Here is a 24,355-nt window from a genome sequence, read left to right on the forward strand (position 1 = left end):
TTCTGGCAGAGTGAGGTGCAGGGAAAAATGGCGGCCGAAGTCTCGCGAGACTTCCGGGCCAGCGCCGGAAGGAGAGTGCCGTCCCGTCGTGAGTAGAAGCGGGAAGGAGCGCAAGGAACAAGAAGGAGGCGGGCAAAGATGACGAGGGGAGTGGCTACAGGACAAGCGGCTGGAATAAGGTGAGGGCCGCAACAAAAGGGCAAGAGGGGTGGCAAAGCGACAAACGGCCGCAACAGAAAGGGGAAGGGGAACGATAGAATAAGGGCGAAAGGCAGAACCGAGGGATAACAATCCCAGGGGACCGGCCCAAATGAATCGCCCACCAGACAGAAAATAAGATTAATAAAACAATAACAATAAGCACACAGTAACACCAGATCAGATAGACCTAAGGCCACAGATGGGGGCAAAACCCCAGTGCCTAACAAGAAACCACAATAATCTCACAGAATATATATCAAAGCAACACAAGAGAAGAGAAAAGTGCTACTTATCTGATGTGGAGCAGCAAAGAAAGAGGAGGAGCTGTTTGATGCCAGGACTCTTATACTGGGTTAGGGGGAGGCTTGTTGCCATGGTTACCCTGTGTGGTAAAGATTTTTTCTCTTTTTCTGTGCTGCTATAGAATTTCAGTAAAGAAAGAGAATGCAATAGGAGCCTCCGTGTCATGTAATAAAATCAAAAGCATTTAATATCTCGCTCCCATAGTTGGAAGTTTCAGGACTCTAATTTCCCGTTCTGCTAACAGCCTCCTACAATACACGTTACTCACACAATCACCCACCGCTCCTCAGAAAGCTGAGACTTCTAGAAAAGTGGAGCGTCTACCACACATCTCGCATCGGGAGAGTTAACTCTCTAAAAATTATTATATTATTTTAGAGCTCTGCCGATCGCAGTTCCAACATATTTCCTGAAAACCACACAACTGACGTCTCTTGGATTTGTTTGGGATAATTCTATTCCACTTTATATAGACATGAACTCGGAGGAGGTCTCAGGTACCGAATGATCAGAAATCCCACCAAGCAGCTCAGATAGCTCGGTTAGCCTCCTTCACTCCATCAGAGATGCCCCTCGTTGGCTTCCCCTTGAAGCCTTGGAGACTCATCCCCTGTCCATGGACTCTGTTCTATGGACTCCACCTCCTTAACCCCTTAATGACCAGGACATTTTCCATTTTTGTTTTTCATTCCATTTTCCCAAAGCCATAACTTTTTTATTTTTCCATTCCCATAGCCGTATGAGGGCGTGTTTTTTGCGGAACAAATTGTACTTTCTAATGGAACCATTTACGGTTGCATACAATGTAGTGGGAAACTTTTTTTTATTTTATGGAGCTGTGTGAGGGCTCATTTTTTACATTAAATAAGCGAGGTTATAAATGACCACATGAGCAACACCTGAGGCAAGAGGTGCGGCCAGAACCAGAAACAACACAGACGCCTATTGATCCACAAGGAAAACCTGTCAGATCAAACCACGTGTTGCCAGTCTCACCGATCCAGAGAAACCCTGAATGTAGTGTAATGTCTACTAATAATCCATCCCCCAAATAACTGACTGAGCGAGGGCACAGGTTTTACTGGCTGTTTATTTTTTCTGCTGGATGCTACGGGCGGCAGAGGAAAACACCCGGGTTTGGCAGATTGTCTGTAAATTTACAGAGAGTTGGCAACCCTGGCTAGGTGATGGCATTGTTTTCTTAAAAACGAAGCATGGTGACAGATCTAGTCACAAATGGCAGCAATAAAGTCTTGTCGACATTTACGATCCTAAGTCGCACTGGCGAACATTGTGGTCGTCATCTGGAGCACTGTCATGTCTGAGAAGAGCATCGATATCAGTAATACCTGCCCCCGCTGTATAACACATATTGGGAGCAGTGACCCCCTCCCCGGATAACACACAGGTAAGTGTTCCCGGACTGACCCCATCAGAACCTGCATTGTGCCTCCACATGGAGGAGGTGTCATATGTCCTGAGAGACATCTGGAGGGACAGGAAGGACACATCTGCTTCTATGGGGCGGATTATGGGAAAAACTGCGATACTGCCACTGCGTTTTTACATTATAAATTTTATGGCGTTCATTTTTCTATATAAATAACAAAATATCTTTATTCTCTGGATCAGTACGATTACAGTGATGCCAAATACACATCGTTGTTTAAGGTTTTACTACTTTTTTGCAATAAAACCCCTTTTTTTTTTTTAAAGAAAAAAATTATTTTACATTGCCGCTTTCCAAGACCCAGAACTTTTTCATTTTTCATTCTATGGAGTTGTGTGAGGGCTTGATTTTTGCGAGACGACTTGTATTTTTCAATGGTGTCATCTTTGCGTAAATGGAGCTTTTTGATCGCTTGTTATTAAGTTTATTCGGTGGCAACTAAGAATACATTTGCAATTCTGTCTTTTTTTTATATTTTCTTTTTCTTATGGCGTTCACCGTAGGGGATAATTTATGTGATAGTTATGTAGTCCGGGTCGTTACGGACTCTGCAATACGAAATATACGAGGGAGATTTCTTTTTGCATTTTTTTTCATTGAAAAGCGTATTTTATGGGAAAAAAATGTAATTTTTTAATGGAATTTTTTTATCTAATAAATGTGTTTTTTTTCTTTTTTTTACCACTTATTAGCCCCACAAGGGGACTATAACAGACAGTATTTTACATAGTACATAAGAGAGGCGCAGTCTGCTGGAAATTACTGAAGGCTGGTCTGGGGCCTTCATAGACCCCAGCCAGCCTTCACACACATCGGCACTGCGCGATCGTATTTGCGGTGTGCCGATGGGAGACAGAGGGAGTCCGCTCCCTCTGTCACCTGTCTACATGTGGCAGGCGCCATTGCCCGTGGCATGTAAAGTGTTAAACAGCACTCCTGCCGGTCCGGGCTGTTAAAGCAGGGCTGCGGCTCTCATGTGAGAGCCGGGACCCCTCTCCCCGCTGCACGGGGGACCCGTACAGTGCTTAGACTGGGCCGTCGTAAAAAAGCGGTGGCCCAGCCTAACACCACTTAGTGACCGCTGTAAATCACGTATCAGTGGTCACTAAGGGGTTAACTTAGCACTGCCATACACACATACAGATATGCTATATACCCTCAGCACTGCCATACACCCATACAGCTCTGTTACACACATACAGCTCTACTACACATATACAGCTTTGCTACACACATACAGCTCTGCTACACCCATACACCTCTGTTACACACATACAGCTCTGCTACACACATACAGCTCTGCTACACCCATACAGCTCTGTTACACACATACAGCTCTGTTACACACATACATACTTAGCATCATACAGTGTCGGCTGTACAGTCTTCCTGCTGTGGCTCCTCCTATTGATGACAAGATGTTTTCTTACTAAACAAGCGTCTTGTAAATTGTCAAATACGGTAAGTCTGATTTTCAGTGATGTGGTCCCGGTCATAGGAGAGAACTGCTGAAAAGTATCTGCATTGTAAATGTCTTCTCTGGGACTTTTATATTGATGGCCTGTCCTCAGGAACAATATCTGACTGGTGGGGCCCCCGACACCCTGCCTATCAGGTGCTTAAAGAGGCAGCGGCGCTGGGTGAGCACTTAGGCGCCAATTTATTAAGACCGGCTGAGGGAAACTGAGGGCCACAATTGATAGTAGAGGAAGGAGACTGAGGGCCACAATAGATAGTAGAGGAAGGAGACTGACCCACATGGAAGAAAAATATATTTTAAATATATGTAAAAAAAACATTCTTAATATATTTTTTTCAAATTTGAAATACTACAATTTTGGCCGTTTTCAATATATTTCAAAAATATATTGCAATATATTTGTGGATATATTTTACAATACATTTTCCAAAATATATTTAGGCATGCATTGTGAAAAATGCTGTGAATATATAATAGAATATATATTACATGCATTTATAACTGCATTTAGTAATATATTGTATTACTTTGGCCATAATTATATATCAATATGTATTGTGGAATGTACTGTGAATATGTTCTGGAATATTATGTTAAATGTACTTCTGAATGCAAAATATGTGAGGGAGAAATAAAAAAAAAACACTTTACTATTATATTCTGAAATGCATTTGTAATGTATTTTATATATCAAAGCCAACTAAATCGTCATTGCACCCGCACTGAATCCGGACCCATTCACTTCAATGGGGCTGTGCAGATGAGCGGTGATTTTCACGCATCACTTGTACATTGCGTGAAAATTGCATCATATTCTATATTTTGCGTTTTTCACGCAACGCAGACCCCCTAGAAATGAATGGGGCTGTGTGAAAATCGCATAGCATCTGCAAGCAAGTGCAGATGCAATGCGATTTGCACACATGGTTGCTAAGGAGATGAAGAATGAGTGACCCGGGACCCCACAGTGCCACAATAACAGTGACATCCACATCGCCCAATAACAGTGACATCCACAGCGCCCAATAACAGTGACATCCACAGCGCCCCTCTTGTGCCATTCTGTGCCCCCTTGTGCCATCATTTGCTCCCTTGATTGCCACCCATTACCCCCTTGTGCCATCCAACCTTGAGTCAAAAAAGGCATCATACATTTGCGCCCTGCCGGAGGAAATTTGCTTAACCAATCTCATAGCAAAGATTTTATTGTAACCTGTATCTGGTGTAAATTATAATATAACATAGTCTTTGATGTCTGATTGTTTCGTGTACGTTACTGTTCTTGTCAATTCACATTACCAAATCAGAATTAGTAAATTGTCAATGGACCAACAGTTCACGCAGTCACTAAAAAATTACCACTCATGTGCTGTTCAGTCTGCCCGGTGCTGAATTCCATGCATTTATCCACTTGGCATAAATAAAGAATACAGTTTAATTATTTATTCTTAATTATGGTCTTTAACGTGTTATAAAAAATAAAATACTTTATTAACATATTTTGTTATTGATTTTTTTTTAAACAGTAAAACTAGATTAAAATGACAGTCCCTTTGACATTCAGTATCTTTAGCTATTTTATAGCGATTTTTTTTCTTTTTTTTATACACATTCCAAGTCAATTTTACAAACATGTTTTACAAAATATATGTCTAAATGCCTTTTTAGATGTTAAAACATGATGAAAATATATTTTAAAGAATATGTCTTTGGAAAATGCATTTAGGTTATGTTTTTGGAATACATTTACCAGTATATTTTAAAATAAATGTTAAGATTTTTTTTTACGTTTAAAATATCTGAAAAATATGCACTTAAATATATTATAAAATATGTATTTTTGGAAAATAAATTTTTATTACATTTTTGGAATGCATTCCCAAATATATTTCACAATATATCTTGAAATGTCTTTTTTACATGTTAAAAAATATCTACAAAATATATTTAAAAATATATTTTCAAATATATAACTTTGGAAAATATATTTTCATTTACATTTTTATAAATATATCTTAAAACATATTTGAGTCAGACAATATATTGTAAATATATGTCACATATATAAATTATTTTGCTAAATATATTTGAAATATATTTCTCTTCACCACAATAGATGGAGGAAAGAGACTGAGGGCCTAAAATAGATGGTAGAGGAAAGAGACTGAAAGCCACAATAGATGGTAGAGAAAGGAGACTGAGGGCCACATCGAGATGGTAAAGGAAAGAGACTAAGGGCCACAATAGATGGTGGAGGAAAGAGACTGAGGGCCACAATAGATGGTGGAGGAAAGAGACTAAGGGCCACAATAGATGGTGGAGGAAAAAGACTAAGGGCCACAATTGATGGTGGAGGAAAGAGACTAAGGGCCACAATAGAGGGTGGAGGAAGGAGACTGAGGGCCACAATAGATGGTGGAGAAAAGAGACTACGGGCCACAATAGATGGTGGAGAAAGGAGACTGAGGGCCACAATAGATGGGAGAGGAAGGAGACTGAGGACCACAATAGATGGTGGAGGAAGGAGAATGGAGGCCACAGGGACCACAATAGATGGTGGATGACGGAAAATGAAGGCCAAAGGGGCCACATTAGATGGCGGAGGAAGGAGAATGGAGGCCACAGGTACCACAGACTGAGGGCCACAGATGATGGAGGAAGGAGAGCTCTCAGCAGCTGATGATGCTGACACAAGTTCCTCCAGCTTTATGACTATTGTACATTCATGTGCTGCCATCATCACTGATTTATGACATGCCATAAAGTGAGGACACTCCTCAGGGTTCTGGATTTCTAGGACATGGACATATCATACAGCTGCCGCCATTCCTGACATCCACCACACACAAGAGGCGGCTTCTAGTGATGACATTTATGGATTTTACTAACAGCCGGGGACATTTTCTCTCCACAGTCACAATCTACAGACTTTATACTGACGCTCTGTGGACGCCTCACCCACATCTCATCTTCTTATTCTTACAGATTGGGTGGTAATGATCTACGAGACACTTCCTGCATCCAGTTGGCATCTGTAATAAGGAATAACCAGTCCCTGAAGATACTGGACCTGTCTGGTAACCGTCTGTCTGGTCCTCACTTCAGTGACTTGATGGAGGCTCTGTCCAGTCCGGCCTGCAGGATAGAGGAATTACTGTGAGTATAAGAGATGTGTACAGGACGGAGACATGTGGGGCACACGTTATACATGGAGCTTATTCTATTTTATGCTCCGCACCATTGTTATGTCTATGAGATAAACTGCTGACCGCTCCTTGATATGTGACGTCTACTAATGTCTGACTAATGCCCCAGGTCTAGTGGTGTCAGCGGCCACCGCCCCCCTTACCTGCGCCCCTGATGGCGGCACAGTCTGTATAGAAGCGTCATCTGCAGCAGATTTATCATCTTCTCTCCACATCACTGAGATTTTACCTTTTTTCCCGACTTCTAAGAACCATAACGTTTTTACTTTTCCGTTCACGTTGCCGTCTGAGGGCTTCATGCGCTGCTGTATTTTGCGCTCCGTCTAGAGAAAAGTTCTATTCCTGTCCTCGAAATGGAGAAGAATAGGACGTTTTATGGTTTTCGAGACCACAGGACAGACTTCAGGGTGTGGGGGGCACACGGTGTAATGTCCGCACGTCTTGTGGCCCCGATGAGATTATTGGGTCTACATCAGATCGGCAGATCGGCTGCAGACGGAGACTACGGTCGTGTGCATGAGGCGCAAGATGGAGGTTTAATGGCTCCATTTAATTTACCAGAACTTGTATGGAAAACACCGGAAAACATTATTTTTGGGGCTACAATTCCTAAATTTTTTTGTGTTGTTACTTTTTTTACGGTGTTGCCGGTGCGCCAAAACTGACCTGACGCCCCTATCCTGAGGATCGGTACAATTACAGCAATACCACATTTATATGGTTTCTTTTATATTTTACTATTTTTACAGTAATAAAAACCTTTGATAAATCTGAATGTCCTTCCCGGCCGTATCCGGACCCCATGGCCGCTTTCTATCTCCATCTACACGGCGGAGGCTGGTTTTTGCCGGGCGAGCTGTAGTTTATATTGGTGCCATTTTGGGTCACAAATAACTTTTTGATCTTTTTATTTTCTTATTATTTTCAGGGGGTGAAGTGACCAAAAACCAGCGATCGCTGTGCGGGACAATCACTTGTACATTTTAATAGTTCGGACATTTTCGGATGCGGCGACACCAATTATGTTTATTTTTTATTCTTTCTTTTTATATGTAAAATTGGGAAAGGGGGAGATTAGAATTTGTATTTTTTCAAGATTTTTTAGTTTTTTTCTCTTGTAACTGTAACAGTAACTGTAATGCACTTTCTATGCAGTGGATGAGAACAGACAGAACGCGATGGCGCCTGCGGTTTATATGGCGACTATACGGAGTTCTGTATGTCTCCGTTCCTGCACTGACCCGCGGGGTGTGGACAGACAAGGGTGTATGAGGAAACACAGGGAAATCTGTGGACACGTGAGCGGTCCACGGAGGACACGGACAGATCACTGGCGTGTTAATCCGCCCGTACGGGGTCAGAACTCAGCCGCACTTCAGAAATGTTTTACATGTTTTAAAAGTAGTAAAAAAAAAACGCAGCAACATCAGCAGGTGACAGAACTGATTTTGTCCGTTTTCAGCCGCGTTTCTTTCTGGACGTCTGTGAAATGTTTTTCCTCTATAGTGAAAGATGTAAAACCGCCAGATCTCCAGCACGCCGCGCTGCTGAAAAGAGGCAGAAAAAACACATAATTAGAAAAACTCCAGGAATAAAACTCTTCTGTCTGATACTTTCCATAGACCTTTACTGCAAAAATCACCAAATCTCAGAAAACCCCAGTAAAAGCTGTGTGTGAGCGCGGCCTCTGGGGGGCGCTGCAGATTGCAGTCTGTGGCCGCCTGTGATCTCACCGCGTATGTATCGGCATGTAAAGCTGGAGGCTTCAGCAGCATTCTGCGCGCTGTCCGCCTGCGGCGTGTCACAGTATAAAGCCGCACATCACAGCCTACATTGTGACACGTCTATAACCACACGTGACATCATCACATATCGGGCTCCAGTAGAGAACGCGTCTCTTCATCTGTATCACTATTAGTGCCCCAGCATTTCCTCTATTAGGCTGGTCCTGAAGGGGTTAAAGCTTCTGATGTGCCACACTGTGATGTGACATGACAAGTGCAGTATGTGGCGGTACTTTATATTGTAGTATAGGTATAATATACGGCTCAGACAGGTGACAGGGCTCTCAGTGAGATGATATCTCCTGCTACATGAGTCTGTGTGCGCCACCTAGTGGTTGTCAGGTGACCTGCGGCTGCCGAGGGTTTTCCTGACATATCCTGACAACGGAACATAATAAAACGTATTTTCTAGATCCTCTATGAAGGGAATGTGGTTTAGTGAAGTGGAGGCGTCGAGGTCCGGAACTTCAGGTGTAACAACCAGCGATGGTGCATGTGGTCCCCTCATTAATGTACCTCCAAATAAATGTGTCTCCTGTCACTGCTCTGTGGTGTCCGGCCATGATGCTTCTCCTGCTAGGTTATTTTTAAGCATTTGTGTGCGACAAACACAGCTCTGGTACACACACAGCTATGCTATACACAGACAGCTCTGATATATACACTTAGCACTTGCATACACACTCAACACTGCCATACACACATACAGAAATGCTACACATATACAGATGTGTTACACACATACAGCTCTGCTACACCCATGCAGTTCTCTTACACACATACAGCTCTGCTACACATACACACTTAGCATCTTTACTGAAAACTCACATCTCCCTACACCAGTGTCAGCTGTACACTCTTCCTGCTGTGGCTCCTCCTATTGATGACATCATCAAAGGTCCTTAAGCTGTAGTCTTCATCTCCTTTCCGTACAGTGTAGGACCTTCCTCTCCCGTGCACTGAACGGATGGTTCTCCTGCCTGCCGGCTCTCTCACTGATCAGGCAGATCTGTATGTGCGCTCTGCCTGATCACTAATGAAGCAGTCAGGGTCTGGCCGTGCTGGATCTCCCTGACTGCTGTTTATAAGACACTTTTAGCAAGATTTTTTCTTACTAAAAGGGCGTCTTATAAATTGTCAAATACGGTAAGTCTGATTTTCAGTGATGTGGTCCTGGTCATAGGAGAGAACTGCTGAAAAGTATCTGCATTGTAAATGTCTTCTCTGGGACTTTGATATTGATGGCCTGTCCTCAGGAACAATATCTGACTGGTGGGGGCCCCCGACACCCTGCCTATCAGGTGCTTAAAGAGGCAGCGGCGCTGGGTGAGCACTTAGGCGCCAATTTATTAAGACCAACGCTTTACACACCTTTCTTAAATCTCTACAAGAAAATATAGACTAGCAAATCCAAAGTCACAGGTGCACATCCATATTGCTAGCATACAGGTAGATGGGCCCGACACACGTATGCTCAAACATGTGCACAAAGAGCTTCCACTTTTTCATGCATAGTAGGTATAGTACCACTGAAATCCAGAATAATTCCTAATCCTGGGTTCTATTATTAACATTAATAAAGCCGTAAACTGGCGGTAAATCCGTCAAAGTTATGAATAAGCGCCGGCCTCTCCTTAACTTCGGTTCATCCAACGCCAGTCCTAAGTGTAAGACCGCTACTGAGCCACTGAAACAGGCATAGAAAATGGTAAAGAGGACGGGTCTGCCGGCACATCCCCTCCCCCACCCACTGTAATACCAAACACATCCACTATACACTGTACTGCTCTGTAATACCAAACACATCCACTATACACTGTACTGCTCTGTAATACCAAACACATCCACTATACACTGTACTGCTCTGTAATACCAAACACATCCACTATAAACTGTACTGCTTTGTAATACCAAACAAATCCGCTATACACTGTACTGCTCTGTAATACCAAACACATCCACTATACACTGTACTGATCTATAATACCAAACACATCCTCTATACACTGTACTGCTCTGTAATACCAAACACATCCACTATACTGCTCTGTAATACCAAACACATCCTCTATACACTGTACTGTTCTGTAATACCAAACACATCCACTATACAGTGTACTGCTCTGTAATACCAAACACATCCTCTATACACTGTACTGCTCTGTAATACCAAACACATCCACTATACACTGTACTGCTCTGTAATACCAAACACATCCACTATACACTGTACTGCTCTGTAATACAAAACACATCCACTATACACTGTACTGCTCTGTAATACAAAACACATCCCCTATACACTGTACTGCTCTGTAATACCAAACACATCCACTATACACTGTACTGCTCTGTAATACCAAACACATCCGCTATACACTGTACTGCTCTGTACTTGGTGAGCTGTGAGGAGGTGGCAGTGCTCTCCTGATCCGGTGAGTACAGCTGGGAGGTGCCAGGAGTCAGACCCCCACAGATCTGATACTAATGATGTGTCCTGCAGATAGGACATCAATATCCAGTTCCTGGATAACCCCTTTACATTCTTCAGCAGACCCCTATATGATAACATAAAGGTTCTGATGATCCCTTTAACACATCAGTTGATGAAAACACAATCAGTAATGTCCTTTATGTCTGAGAAGAGCAGCGCTATCAGTAATACCTGCCCCCGCTGTATAGCACATAATGGGAGCAGTGTCCCCCTCCCCGGATAACACACAGGTAAGTGTTCCCGGACTGACCTCATCAGAACCTGCATTGTGCCTCCACATGGAGGAGGTGTCATATGTCCTGAGAGACATCTGGAGGGACAGGAAGGACACATCTGCTTCTATGGGGCGGATTATGGGTCTGAGCAACTTTCAGGTTATACAGAGCTGTAATATGTACATGAGCCCTTACCGCCATAGAGCGCTCATCTCTGCCTGTGCTACATTACAGATGTATGGCGGTATTATTACTGATGACCCCGGCTGTAATTTACTCAGAATGGAGACGATTACTGCTCGTTATCAATAAGTAATAATCAATACCAGCAGAATCCAGAGAAACCCTGAATGTAGTGTAATGTCTCCTAATAATCCATCCCCCAAATAACTGACTGAGCGAGGGCCACATGTGTCCTGTAGTAATGTGAGGAGGAGAACGGGGGCCACAGGGGCCACAATAGATGGTGGAGGAAGGAGACCAAGGGCCACAATAGATGGTGGAGGAAGGAGACTGAGGGCCACAATAGATGGTGGAGGAAGGAGACTAAGGGCCACAATAGATGGTGGAGGAAGGAGAATGGAGGCCACAGACTGAGGGCCACTATAGATGATGGAGGAAGGAGAATAGAGGTCACAGGGACCACAATAGATGGTGGAGGAGGAGAATGGAGGCCACAGACTGAGGGCCACAACAGATGGTGGAGGAAAGAGAATGGAGGCCACAGGGACCCCAATATGTGGTGGAGAAAGGAGAATGGAGGACACAGACTGAAGGTCACAATAGATGATGGAGGAAGGAGAATGGAGGCCACAGGGACTAAAATAGATGATGGAGGAAGGAGAATGGAGGTCACAAGGACCACACAAGATGGCAGAGGAAGGAGAATGGAGGCCTCATGGACCACAATAGATGGTGGAAAAAGGAGAATGGAGGACACAGACTGAAGGTCACAATAGATGATGTAGGAAGGAGAATGGAGGCCACAGGGACTAAAATAGATGATGGAGGAAGGAGAATGGAGGTCACAAGGACCACAATAGATGGTGGAGGAAGTAGAATGGAGGCAACAGGGACAAAATAGATGGTGGAGCAAGCAGAATGGAGGAAACAGGGGCTAGAGACTGAGGGCCACAATAGATGGTGGAGGAAGGAGACTGAGGGCCATAATAGATGGTGGAGGAAGGAGACTGAGGGCCACAATAGATGTTGGAGGAAGGAGAATGGAGGCCACAGACTGAGGGCCACAATAGATGATGGAGGAAGGAGAATGGAGGTCACAGGGACCACAACAGATGGTAGAGGAAGGAGAATGGAGGCCACAGGGACCCCAATTGATGGTGGAGGAAGAATGGAGGCCACAGGGACCCCAATAGATTTTGGAGGAAGGAGACTGAGGGCCTAAAATAGATGGTGGAGGAAGGAGAATGGAGGCCACAAGGACCACAATCGATGGCGATGGAAGGAAAATGGAGGCTACAGGGACCACAATAGATGGCGGATGAAGGAGAAAGGAGGACACAGGGGCCACAAAAAGATGTGGAGGAAGGAGAATTGAGGCCAGAGGTGCCACAATAGATGGTGGAGCAAGGAGAATGGAGGCCACAGGGACCACAATAGATGTTGGAGGAAGGAGACTGAGGGCCTAAAATAGATGGTGGAGGAAGGAAAATGGAGGCCACAGACTGAGGACCACAATAGATGGTGGAGGAAGGAGAATGGAGGCCACAGAGACCACAATAGATGATGGAGGAAGGAGAATGGAGGCCTTAGGTACCACAGACTGAGGGCCACAGATGATGGAGGAAGGAGAGCTCACAGCAGCTGATGACGCTGACACAAGTTCCTCCAGCTTTTTGACTATTGTACATTCATGTGCTGCCATCATCACTGATTTATGACATGCCATAAAGTGAGGACACTCCTCAGGGTTCTGGATTTCTAGGACATGGACATATCATACAGCTGCCGCCATTCCTGACATCCACCACACACAAGAGGCGGCTTCTAGTGATGACATTTATGGATTTTACTAACAGCCGGGGACATTTTCTCTCCACAGTCACAATCTACAGACTTTATACTGACGCTCTGTGGACGCCTCACCCACATCTCATCTCCTTATTCTTACAGATTGGTCGGTAATGATCTACCAGACACTTCCTGCATCCAGTTGGCATCTGTAATAAGGAATAACCAGTCCCTGAAGATACTGGACCTGTCTGTTAACCGTCTGTCTGGTCCTCACTTCAGTGACTTGATGGCGGCTCTGTCCAGTCCGGCCTGCAGGATAGAGACATTACTGTGAGTATAAGAGACGTGTACAGGACGGAGACATGTGGGGCACACGTTATACATGGAGCTTATTCTATTTTATGCTCCGCACCATTGTTATGTCTATGAGATAAACTGCTGACCGCTCCTTGATATGTGACGTCTACTAATGTCTGACTAATGCCCCAGGTCTAGTGGTGTCAGCGGCCACCGCCCCCCTTACCTGCGCCCCTGATGTCGGCACAGTCTGTATAGAAGCGTCATCTGCAGCAGATTTATCATCTTCTCTCCACATCACTGAGATTTTCCCTTTTTTCCCGACTTCTAAGAACCATAACGTTCTTACTTTTCCGTTCACGTTGCCGTCTGAGGGCTTCATGCGCTGCTGTATTTCGCGGTCCGTCTAGAGAAAAGTTATATTCCTGTCCTCGAAATGGAGAAGAATAGGACGTTTTATGGTTTTCGAGACCACAGGACAGACTTCAGGGTGTGGGGGGCACACGGTGTAATGTCCGCACGTCTTGTGGCCCCGATGAGATTACTGGGTCTACATCAGATCGGCAGATCGGCTGCAGACGGAGACTACGGTCGTGTGCATGAGGCGCAAGATGGAGGTTTAATGGCTCCATTTAATTTACCAGAACTTGTATGGAAAACACCGGAAAACATTCTTTTTGGGGCTACGATTCCTCCATTTTTTGTGTTGTTTTTTTACGGTGTTGCCGGTGTGCCAAAACTGACCTGACGACCCCATCCTGAGGATCGGTACAATTACAGCAATACCACATTTATATGGTTTCTTTTATATTTTACTATCTTTACAGTAATAAAAACCTTTGATAAATCTGAATGTCCTTCCCGGCCGTATCCGGACCCCATGGCCGCTTTCTATCTCCATCTACAGGGCGGAGGCTGGTTTTTGCCGGGCGAGCTGTAGTTTTTATTGGTGCCATTTTGGGTCACAAATAACTTTTTGATCTTTTTATTTTCTTATTATTTTCAGGGGGTGAAGTGACCAAAAACCAGCGATCGCTGTGCGGGACAATCACTTGTACATTTTAATAGTTCGGACATTTTCGGATGCAGCGACACCAATTATATTTATTTTTTATTCTTTATTTTTAGATGTAAAATTGGGAAAAGAGGGAGATTAGAATTTGTATTTTTTCAAAGATTTTTTAGTTTTTCTCTCTTGTAACTGTAACAGTAACTGTAATGCACTTTCTATGCAGTGGATGAGAACAGACAGAACACGATGGCGCCTGCGGTTTATATGGCGACTATACGGAGTTCTGTATGTCTCCGTTCCTGCACTGACCCGCGGGGTGCGGACAGACAAGGGTATATGAGGAAACACAGGGAAATCTATGGACACGTGAGCGGTCCACGGAGGACACGGACAGATCACTGGTGTGTTAATCCGCCCGTACGGGGTCAGAACTCAGCCGCACTTCAGAAATGTTTTACATGTTTTAAAAGTAGTCACAAAAAAAACCTAAAAAACGCAGCAACATCAGCAGGTGACAGAGCAGATTTTGTCCGTTTTCAGCCGCGTTTCTCTCTGGACGTCTGTGAAATGTTTTTCCTCTATAGTGAAAGATGTAAAACCGCCAGATCTCCAGCACGCCGCGCTGCTGAAAAGAGGCAGAAAAAACACATAATTAGAAAAACTCCAGGAATAAAACTCTTCTGTCTGATACTTTCCATAGACCTTTACTGCAAAAAACGCCAAACGTCAGAAAACCCCAGTAAAAGCTGTGTGTGACCGCGGCCTCTGGAGGGCGCTGCAGATTGCAGTTTGTGGCCGCCTGTGATCTCGTATGTATCGGCATGTAAAGCTGGAGGCTTCAGCAGCATTCTGCGCGCTGTCCGCCTGCCACGTGTCACAGTATAAAGCCGCACATCACAACCTACATTGTGACACGTCTATAACCACACGTGACATCATCACATATCGGGCTCCAGTAGAGAACGCGTCTCTTCATCTGTATCACTATTAGTGCCCCAGCATTTCCTCTATTAGGCTGGTCCTGAAGGGGTTAAAGCATCTGATGTGCCACACTGTGATGTGGCATGACGAGTGCAGTATGTGGCGGTACTTTATATTGTAGTATAGGTATAATATACGGCTCAGACAGGTGACAGGGCTCTCAGTGAGACGATATCTCCTGCTACATGAGTCTGTGTGCGCCACCTAGTGGTTGTCAGGTGACCTGCGGCTGCCGAGGGTTTTCCTGACATTTCCTGATATTGATATAATGAGAAACTGGAGACCTTCACACGAGGGTGGACACATCCATCTATTAGTATTACATGAGCAGCGAGTCATGTGACCACAGTATGGCGGTATTATCATCTACACAATATATAGTAATATATGCCATATACTGGATTTTCCCTTTATAAGACGCAGCCCAGGTTTAGGCAACGGAAAATAAGAAAACGTATTTTCTAGTTCCTCTATGAAGGGAATGTGGTTTAGTGAAGTGGAGGCGTCGAGGTCCGGAACTTCAGGTGTAACAACCAGCGATGGTGCATGTGGTCCCCTCATTAATGTACCTCCAAATAAATGTGTCTCCTGTCACTGCTCTGTGGTGTCCGGCCACGATGCTTCTCCTGCTGGGGTATTTTTAAGTATTTGTGTGCGACACACACAGTTCTGGTACATACACAGCTCTGCTATACACAGACAGCACTGCCATACACACATACAGTTCTGCTATACACACTTAGCACTGCCATACACACATACAGATCTGTTACACACACACAGCTCTGCTATACATAGACAGCTCTGCTACACATACACACTTTGCAACTTTACTGAAAACTCACATCTCCCTACACCAGTGTCGGCTATACAGTCTTCCTGCTCTAGCTCCTCCTATTGATGACATCATCAAAGGTCCTTAAGCTGTAGTCTTCATCTCCTTTCAGTACAGTGTAGGACCTTCCTCTCCCGTGCACTGAACGGATGGTTCTCCTGCCTGCCGGCTCTCTCACTGATCAGGCTGATCTGTATGTGCGCTCTGCCTGATCACTAATGAAGCAGTCAGGGTCTGGCCGTGCTGGATCTCCCCGACTGCTGTTTATAAGACAGATTTTTTTCTTACTAAAAGGGCGTCTTATAAATTGTCAAACACTGTGATTTTCAGTGATGTGGTCCCGGTCATAGGAGAGAACTGCTGAAAAGTATCTGCATTGTAAATGTCTTCTCTGACTTTGATATTGATGGCCTGTCCTCAGGAACAATATCTGACTGGTGGGGCCCCCGACACCCTGCCTATCAGGTGCTTAAAGAGGCAGCGGCGCTGGGTGAGCACTTAGGCGCCAATTTATTAAGACCAACGTTTTCAACGCCTTTCTTAATAAAGCTCTACAAGAAAATATAGCCAAGCACATCCAAAGTCACAGGTGCACATCCATAAGGCTAGCATGCCGGCAGCTCACCCTAACAGGCTTAGGTCAGGCCCAGGAGAGGCAGTTCTGTTAGTGTTAGGCACCTATCTGCAGAAGCCACCTTGACGCCGGTAGATGGGCCCGACACAAGTATGATCAAATATGTGCGCAAAGACCTTCTATTTTTCATGTACAGTAGGTATAGTACCACTGTAATCCAGAATAATCCCTAATCCTGGGTTCTGTTATTGGCATTAATAAAGCCGTAAACTGGTGGTAAATCCGTCAAAGTCATGAATACGCACCGCCTCTCCTTAACTTCGGAGCATCCATCACCAGTCCTAAGTGTAAGACCACTTTAGAGCCGCTGAAACAGGCATAGAAATTGGTAAATAGGACGGGTCTTCTAATCCATCCCTTCCACCACCCACTGTAATACCAAACACATCCGCTATACACTGTACTGCTCTGTAATACCAAACACATCCGCTATACACTGTACTGCTCTATAATACCAAACTCATCCGCTATACACTGTACTGCTCTGTAATACCAAACACATACACTATACACTGTACTGCTCTGTACTTGGTGAGCTGTGAGGAGGTGGCAGCGCTCTCCTGATCTCCGGTGGGTACAGCTGGGAGGTGCCAGGAGTCGGACCCCCACAGATCCCACAGATCTCATATTAATGACGTGTCCTGGGGACATCAATATCCAGTTCCTGGATAACCCCCTTACATTCTTCAGCAGATCCCTATATGATAACATAAAGGTTCTGATGATCCCTTTAACACATCAGTTGATGAAAACACAGTCAGTAATGTCCTTCATGTCTGAGAAGAGCAGCGCTATCAGTAATACCTGCCCCCGCTGTATAACACATATTGGGAGCAGTGACCCCCTCCCCGGATAACACACAGGTAAGTGTTCCCGGACTGACCTCATCAGAACCTGCATTGTGCCTCCACATGGAGGAGGTGTCATATGTCCTGAGAGACATCTGGAGGGACAGGAAGGACACATCTGCTTCTATGGGGCGGATTATGGGTCTGAGCAACTCCCAGGTTATACAGAGCTGTAATATGTACATGAGCCCTTACCGCCATAGAGCGCTCATCTCTGCCTGTGCTACATTACAGCTGTATGGCGGTATTATTACTGATGACCCGGCTGTAATTTACTCAGAATGGAGACGATTACTGCTCGTTATCAATAAGTAATAATCAATACCAGCAGAATCCAGAGAAACCCTGAATGTAGTGTAATGTCTGCTAATAATCCATCCCCCAAATAACTGACTGAGCGAGGGCCACATGCAGGCATGGGATCCAGCCGGTTCTCTCCGGTTCTGCCGAACCGTTTGTTAAAATTACAGGCGGTTCGCAGGACCGGTGAGAAGCAGGGATCCCGACCCGGTCCTGCAGCTGCGCCTGCACCAGTGGCGTAGCTATAGGGGTGGGGGCGGAGCGGAAGCCGAGAGGAGAGGCCCTGTGTGACGCGCACTGTGCAGGGCAGCTGGGCAGGCGAAGTGAGGAGGGGCCGGGGGAGCGGCTTCAGTTGAGGTGCGACGCAGGACTTAGTCACGTACCTCACTGTGACCTCCTGCGGCGGATCTCGCGAGATGACGCGATGACGCGGTGCGGGAAGGCACAGTGAGCGAGGCATTGGTGACCGCCTGTACCAGGATGCCACAAGCTGTGAAGGAGAGAGAGGTAAGTATTAATTATTTCTCCTAAGCAGGTGCTACTCCACCTTCCCCTCATCCTGACCCAATGTTTAGATTCTTTTAGCCAAACAAGAGTTATGGATGGGGTTGATGACAATATTTAAGGTGGCCACACACAGGGAAACACATCTATTTTGCCCACAGAGTAAGAGCAGCTTTTTTAAGCGGTACTCCACTATGTAATGGCCCCTCTTTGTTATTAAAGTGGGGGCCATTATATTAATAATAAAGAGGGGGCCATTATATTAATAATAAAGAGGGGTCATTATATTAATAATAAAGAGGGGGCCATTATATTAATAATAAAGTGGGGGCCATTATATTAATAATAAAGTGGGGGCCATTATATTAATAATAAAGTGGGGGCCATTACATTAATAATAAAGAGTGGGCCATTATAATAATAACAAAGAGGGGGCCATTACAGTAATAACAAAGAGGGGGCCATTATATTAATAATAAAGAGGGGCCATTATATTAATAATAAAATGGGGGCCATTATAATATACAGGGGGAATAATATTATGGGGGACTATCTGTCTGGCTCTAGCCCAGTATTGGGGGGCAGCAGGATGAGTTGTTGAGACACCAGGAAGGAGAGGATGAGAGTAAAATGAGGAACCTAAATTTTTTTCTGTGAAACTCTGCAGAGACGAGAAGCGGTTGAAAGAAGGTATCATGGCGGTCTTATCTCTGGATGAAGATGTTGAGAAAAGTCTACATCACAGGAGACGTCACTGGATGTAACAGGTATGGTGCGGCATTCTCCTGTAATAATATTATCCATGCACATATCTGTTTCTTGGTAGGGTAAGGGGTATATAGAATTTTGCCCATACTGCCTCAGCCCGGCCCCAGACTTCAGGTCACACTGTCCGTGTTCTGAATTCTGGGGCCTCACACCCATCTACAACATTATCTGTACTCAGAGAGTTATCACTGTGTTACATAGGACTGCTACTGATCTACTACAGTATTTGTTAAAAGAGGCGTGCCCGGAGTAGGGGGGGGCACCATTTTTGGCTTGCCCCGGGTGCAGGCAACCCACGCTACGCCACTGATACTGGTCAAGTTGCCGGCCGGATAAAAGGGGTTAGGTCAGGAATTTGGCATGGTGGGGAGGGAGGTGCCGTTTAAATTTTTGCCTCAAGCAGCATAAAGGCTATGTGCTTCCCAGCCCCTGGCCACAAAGCACTGAGGGAAGGGGGGCCCAAGCTGAACTCTTGCACCGGGGCCCATGAGCCTTTAGCTACGCCCCTGGCCTGCACCCCTGTATTTTTCAGCCTGCGGCTGTTACTTACAGTCAGTCAGCGTGAGCGTGGCTGTGTGTGTGTCAGCCAGTCTTCCACAGTGCTGCCGCCCTGCCGCCAGCCTCGCAGTCATGGCAACAAAGGGGAGTGTCTTGAGAGTGAGCAGCGCCGCGAAGCTGCCAGCCCAGAACAGAGAAGGAGAGAGGAGTCCTCTCACTGTCTGCAGAGTGCCCTAGTTGCTGACAGTCCACACCCCACACACAGCCATGAAAGATTGAAGAGCCGGCCCCTAGCCTAACAGAAAGGAGTCTGGACAGGTCAGGACTCAGGACAGCCTGGTTGGTTGAGTGTGATTTGTGTGACACTGACAAGTTGGCATTAAGGAGGGGACCACCGACCAGGGGCTGAAATTGAAATGTGACAACATAACAAAAATGGAGGGGGCCATGAATCTGTGGGGAGAAGCTATATGAGAAGTTTGAGAACATGGAGGGAGCCATGAATCTGTGGGGAGAAGCTATGTGAGAATATGGAGGGGGCCATGAATCTGTGGGGAGAAGCAATGTGAGAACATGGAGGGGGCCATGTGGGGAGAAGCAATGTGAGAACATGGAGGGGGCCATGTGGGGAGAAGCAATGTGAGAACATGGAGGGGGCCATGTGGGGAGAAGCAATGTGAGATGTATGTAAATATGTCGTGACTGTGTTGCATATATATGGTGTATGTAAATATGTCGTGACTCGTGACGCGCTGCGTATCCACCGCTGAGTAGGGAACCTGTTGTTAAAAATTTGAATCCCACCCCTGGCCACATGTGTCCTGTAGTAATGTGAGGGGGGGAATGGGGGCCACAGGGGCCACAATAGATGGTGGAGGAAGGAGACTGAGGGCCACAATAGATGGTGGAGGAAAGAGAATGGAGGCCACAGACTGAAGGCCACAATAGATAATGGAGGAAGAAGAATGGAGGCCACAGGTACCACAGGCTGAGGGCCACAGATGATGGAGGAAGGAGAGCTCTCAGCAGCTGATGACGCTGACACAAGTTCCTCCAGCTTTATGACTATTGTACATTCATGTGCTGCCATCATCACTGATTTATGACATGCCATAAAGTGAGGACACTCCTCAGGGTTCTGGATTTCTAGGACATGTGCAGCTTGCCAGACCTGCAGGGTATTGCAATTGTGAGGTCACGGTTTATGGGCAAGCGAGGGTTACTCACAGTTCTATAGGAGAACCCTGGGCAGGCATGCGGCAGTGAAGGAGAGGCTGGCACATGAGTCCTCTGGGGCACTCTCTGTCTTTAGGGACCAGGCCTGGTGGATGAAGTGCCCTGGATGTTGCAGGTGTTTTATGTGCCTGGGGCAAGGTCCCTTTAAGAAACGTGACGCCAGTGCCTGTAACGGTGGCACACCGATTTTATAGCAGTAGTAATTGAGGTACACAGATGGTATGGTGAACCAAATTTTGCTTTACTAGAAAACAGTCCAACTTTGTACAATTCAAATTCAGTTCCACATTGCAACAGTAATGATTAGCACGCTTTTTTTATATAAATGGCAGATAGTGTTCTTTGCAAGATACTCAGAGGGTAAAATCAACACTCCAGACCAGGCTCCACTATTCCTCGGTTGTTCTGGCTGGCTATATTCCAAGGCCCACATGCCCTAATGCTGGCCTTTATCCTTGGTAAATAATCTTCCTCCCGTATTTATCCTTGCTTTATATTTATGATTCTTCTGCCCTTCAGCTTACTTGACTTAGGCCTCTTTCACACTTGCGTTGTCCGGATCCGTCGTGTACTCCACTTGCCGGAATTACACGCCGGATCCGGAAAAACGCAAGTGAACTGAAAGCATTTGAAGACGGATCCGACTTCAAAATACTTTCAGTGTTACTATGGCAGCCAGGACGCTATTAAAGTCCTGGTTGCCATAGAAGGAGCGGGGAGCGGGGGAGCAGCATACTTACCGTCCGTGCGGCTCCCGGGGCGCTCCAGAGTGACGTCAGGGCGCCCCAGGCGCATGGATGACGTGCCATGCGATCACGTCATCCACGTGCCTGGGGCGCCCTGACGTCACTCTGGAGCGCCCCGGGAGCCGCACGGACGGTAAGTATGCTGCTCCCCGCTACACTTTACCATGGCTGCCAGGACTTTAGCGTCCCGGCAGCCATGGTAACCACTCTTAAAAAGCTAAACGTCGGATCCGGCAATGCACCGAAACAACGTTTAGCGTAAGGCCGGATCCGGATCAATGCCTTTCAATGGGCATTAATTCCAGATCCGGCCTTGCGGCAAGTCTTCAGTTTTTTTGGCCGGAGCAAAAAGTGCAGCATGCTGGGGTATTTTCTCTGGCCCAAAAACTTTCCGTTCCGGAACTGAAGACATCCTGATGCATCCTGAACGGATTTCACTCCATTCAGAATGCATTAGGATAATCCTGATCAGGATTCTTCCGGCATAGAGCCCTGACGACGGAACTGTATGCCGGAAGAAAAGAACGCAAGTGTGAAAGAGCCCTTAGCTGGATACACTGGCTCTGCTTGGCTTGTGGGAACTGCAGGTTTCTCCCAGGAGAAAAACTCTTCTCATGGGGTGACTCTTCTGAGCTAACAGAGGCTCAGGAACTTCAGGCAGGCTAGCCTACACTACTAGCCACCTGGACTGCACTAACTCTCCCCTGTCTGGGCCTACCTATATATACTCAGGGCTCTCTAGCTCCCTCTATTGTCTAGGAGGCTGAACTACACCCTAACAGGCCTGACACCCAGATAACACAGGGAAATGAACATAACACATCACATTAATGCAATAGACATATTAACCCTTGTGTAGCGCCCACCTTTACCTAGTGGGACACTACACATGGACATATCATATAGCTGCCGCCATTCCTGACATCCACCACACACAAGAGACGGCTTCTAGTGATGACATTTATGGACTTTACTAACAGCCGGGGACATTTTCTCTCCACAGTCACAATCTACAGACTTTATACTAACGCTCTGTGGACGCCTCACCCACATCTCATCTTCTTATTCTTACAGATTGGGTGGTAATCATCTACCAGACACTTCCTGCATCCAGTTGGCATCTGTAATAAGGAATAACCAGTCCCTGAAGATACTGGACCTGTCTGGTATCGATCTGTCTGGTCCTCACTTCAGTGACTTGATGGCGGCTCTGTCCAGTCCGGCCTGCAGGATAGAGACATTACGGTGAGTATAAGAGATGTGTACAGGACGGAGACATGTGGGGCACACGTTATACATGGAGCTTATTCTATTTTATGCTCCGCACTATTGTTATGTCTATGAGATAAACTGCTGACCGCTCCTTGATATGTGACGTCTGCTAATGTCTGACTAATGCCCCAGGTCTAGTGGTGTCAGCGGCCACCGCCCCCCTTACCTGCGCCCCTGATGTCGGCACAGTCTGTATAGAAGCGTCATCTGCAGCAGATTTATCATCTTCTCTCCACATCACTGAGATTTTCCCTTTTTCCCGACTTCTAAGAACCATAACGTTTTTACTTTTCCGTTCACGTTGCCGTCTGAGGGCTTCATGCGCTGCTGTATTTTGCGGTCCGTCTAGAGAAAAGTTCTATTCCTGTCCTCGAAATGGAGAAGAATAGGACGTTTTATGTTTTTCGAGACCACAGGACAGACTTCAGGGTGTGGGGGGCACACGGTGTAATGTCCGCACGTCTTGTGGCCCCGATGAGATCAATGGGTCTACATCAGATCGGCAGATCGGCTGCAGACTGAGACTACGGTCGTGTGCATGAGGCGCAAGATGGAGGTTTAATGGCTCCATTTAATTTACCAGAACTTGTATGGAAAACACCGGAAAACATTATTTTTGGGGCTACAATTCCTCCATTTTTTGTGTGTTTTTACGGTGTTGCCGGTGCGCCAAAACTGACCTGGCGACCCTATCCTGAGGATCGGTACAATTACAGCAATACCACATTTATATGGTTTCTTTTATATTTTACTGTTTTTAAAGTAATAAAAACCTTTGATAAATCTGAATGTCCTTCCCGGCCGTATCCTGACCCCATGGCCGCTTTCTATCTCCATCTACAGGGCGGAGGCTGGTTTTTGCCGGGCGAGCTGTAGTTTTTATTGGTGTCATTTTGGGTCAAAAATAACTTTTTGATCTTTTTATTTTCTTATTATTTTCAGGGGGTGAAGTGACCAAAAACCAGCGATCGCTGTGCGGGACAATCACTTGTACATTTTAATAGTTCGGACATTTTCGGATGCGGCGACACCAATTATGTTTATTTTTTATTCTTTCTTTTTAGATGTAAAATTGGGAAAGGGGGATTAGAATTTGTATTTTTTAGTTTTTTTCTCTTGTAACTGTAATGCACTTTCTATGCAGTGGATGAGAACAGACAGAACGCGATGGCGCCTGCGGTTTATATGGCGACTATACGGAGTTCTGTATGTCTCCGTTCCTGCACAGACCCGCGGGGTGCGGACAGACAAGGGTATATGAGGAAACACAGGGAAATCTATGGACACGTGAGCGGTCCACGGAGGACACGGACAGAT

General features: G+C 45.7%; 1 protein-coding gene across 7 annotated transcripts in view; it reads left to right on the forward strand.

Annotated features, from left to right (window-relative positions):
* Positions 1-24,355, forward strand: part of LOC122932527 (NACHT, LRR and PYD domains-containing protein 12-like) — a 343,399-nt gene that overhangs the window by 130,892 nt on the left and 188,152 nt on the right. For 5 of the 7 annotated variants that reach the window (XR_006388313.1, XM_044286994.1, XM_044286999.1 and 2 more), the window contains 3 exons: positions 6,420-6,590; positions 13,267-13,437; positions 22,841-23,011. Coding sequence is in view for 6 of the 7 variants with exons in the window: in XM_044286994.1 (XP_044142929.1) it covers positions 6,420-6,590; positions 13,267-13,437; positions 22,841-23,011 (513 nt within the window). In the remaining variant the exon portion in view is untranslated. The remainder of the gene's footprint in view (positions 1-6,419; positions 6,591-13,266; positions 13,438-22,840; positions 23,012-24,355) is intronic. The other 2 variants (XM_044286997.1, XM_044286996.1) reach the window with 2 other exon arrangements.

This window comes from Bufo gargarizans, chromosome 3, assembly GCF_014858855.1.
Source record: "Bufo gargarizans isolate SCDJY-AF-19 chromosome 3, ASM1485885v1, whole genome shotgun sequence".
NCBI classification, from domain to species: domain Eukaryota; kingdom Metazoa; phylum Chordata; class Amphibia; order Anura; family Bufonidae; genus Bufo; species Bufo gargarizans.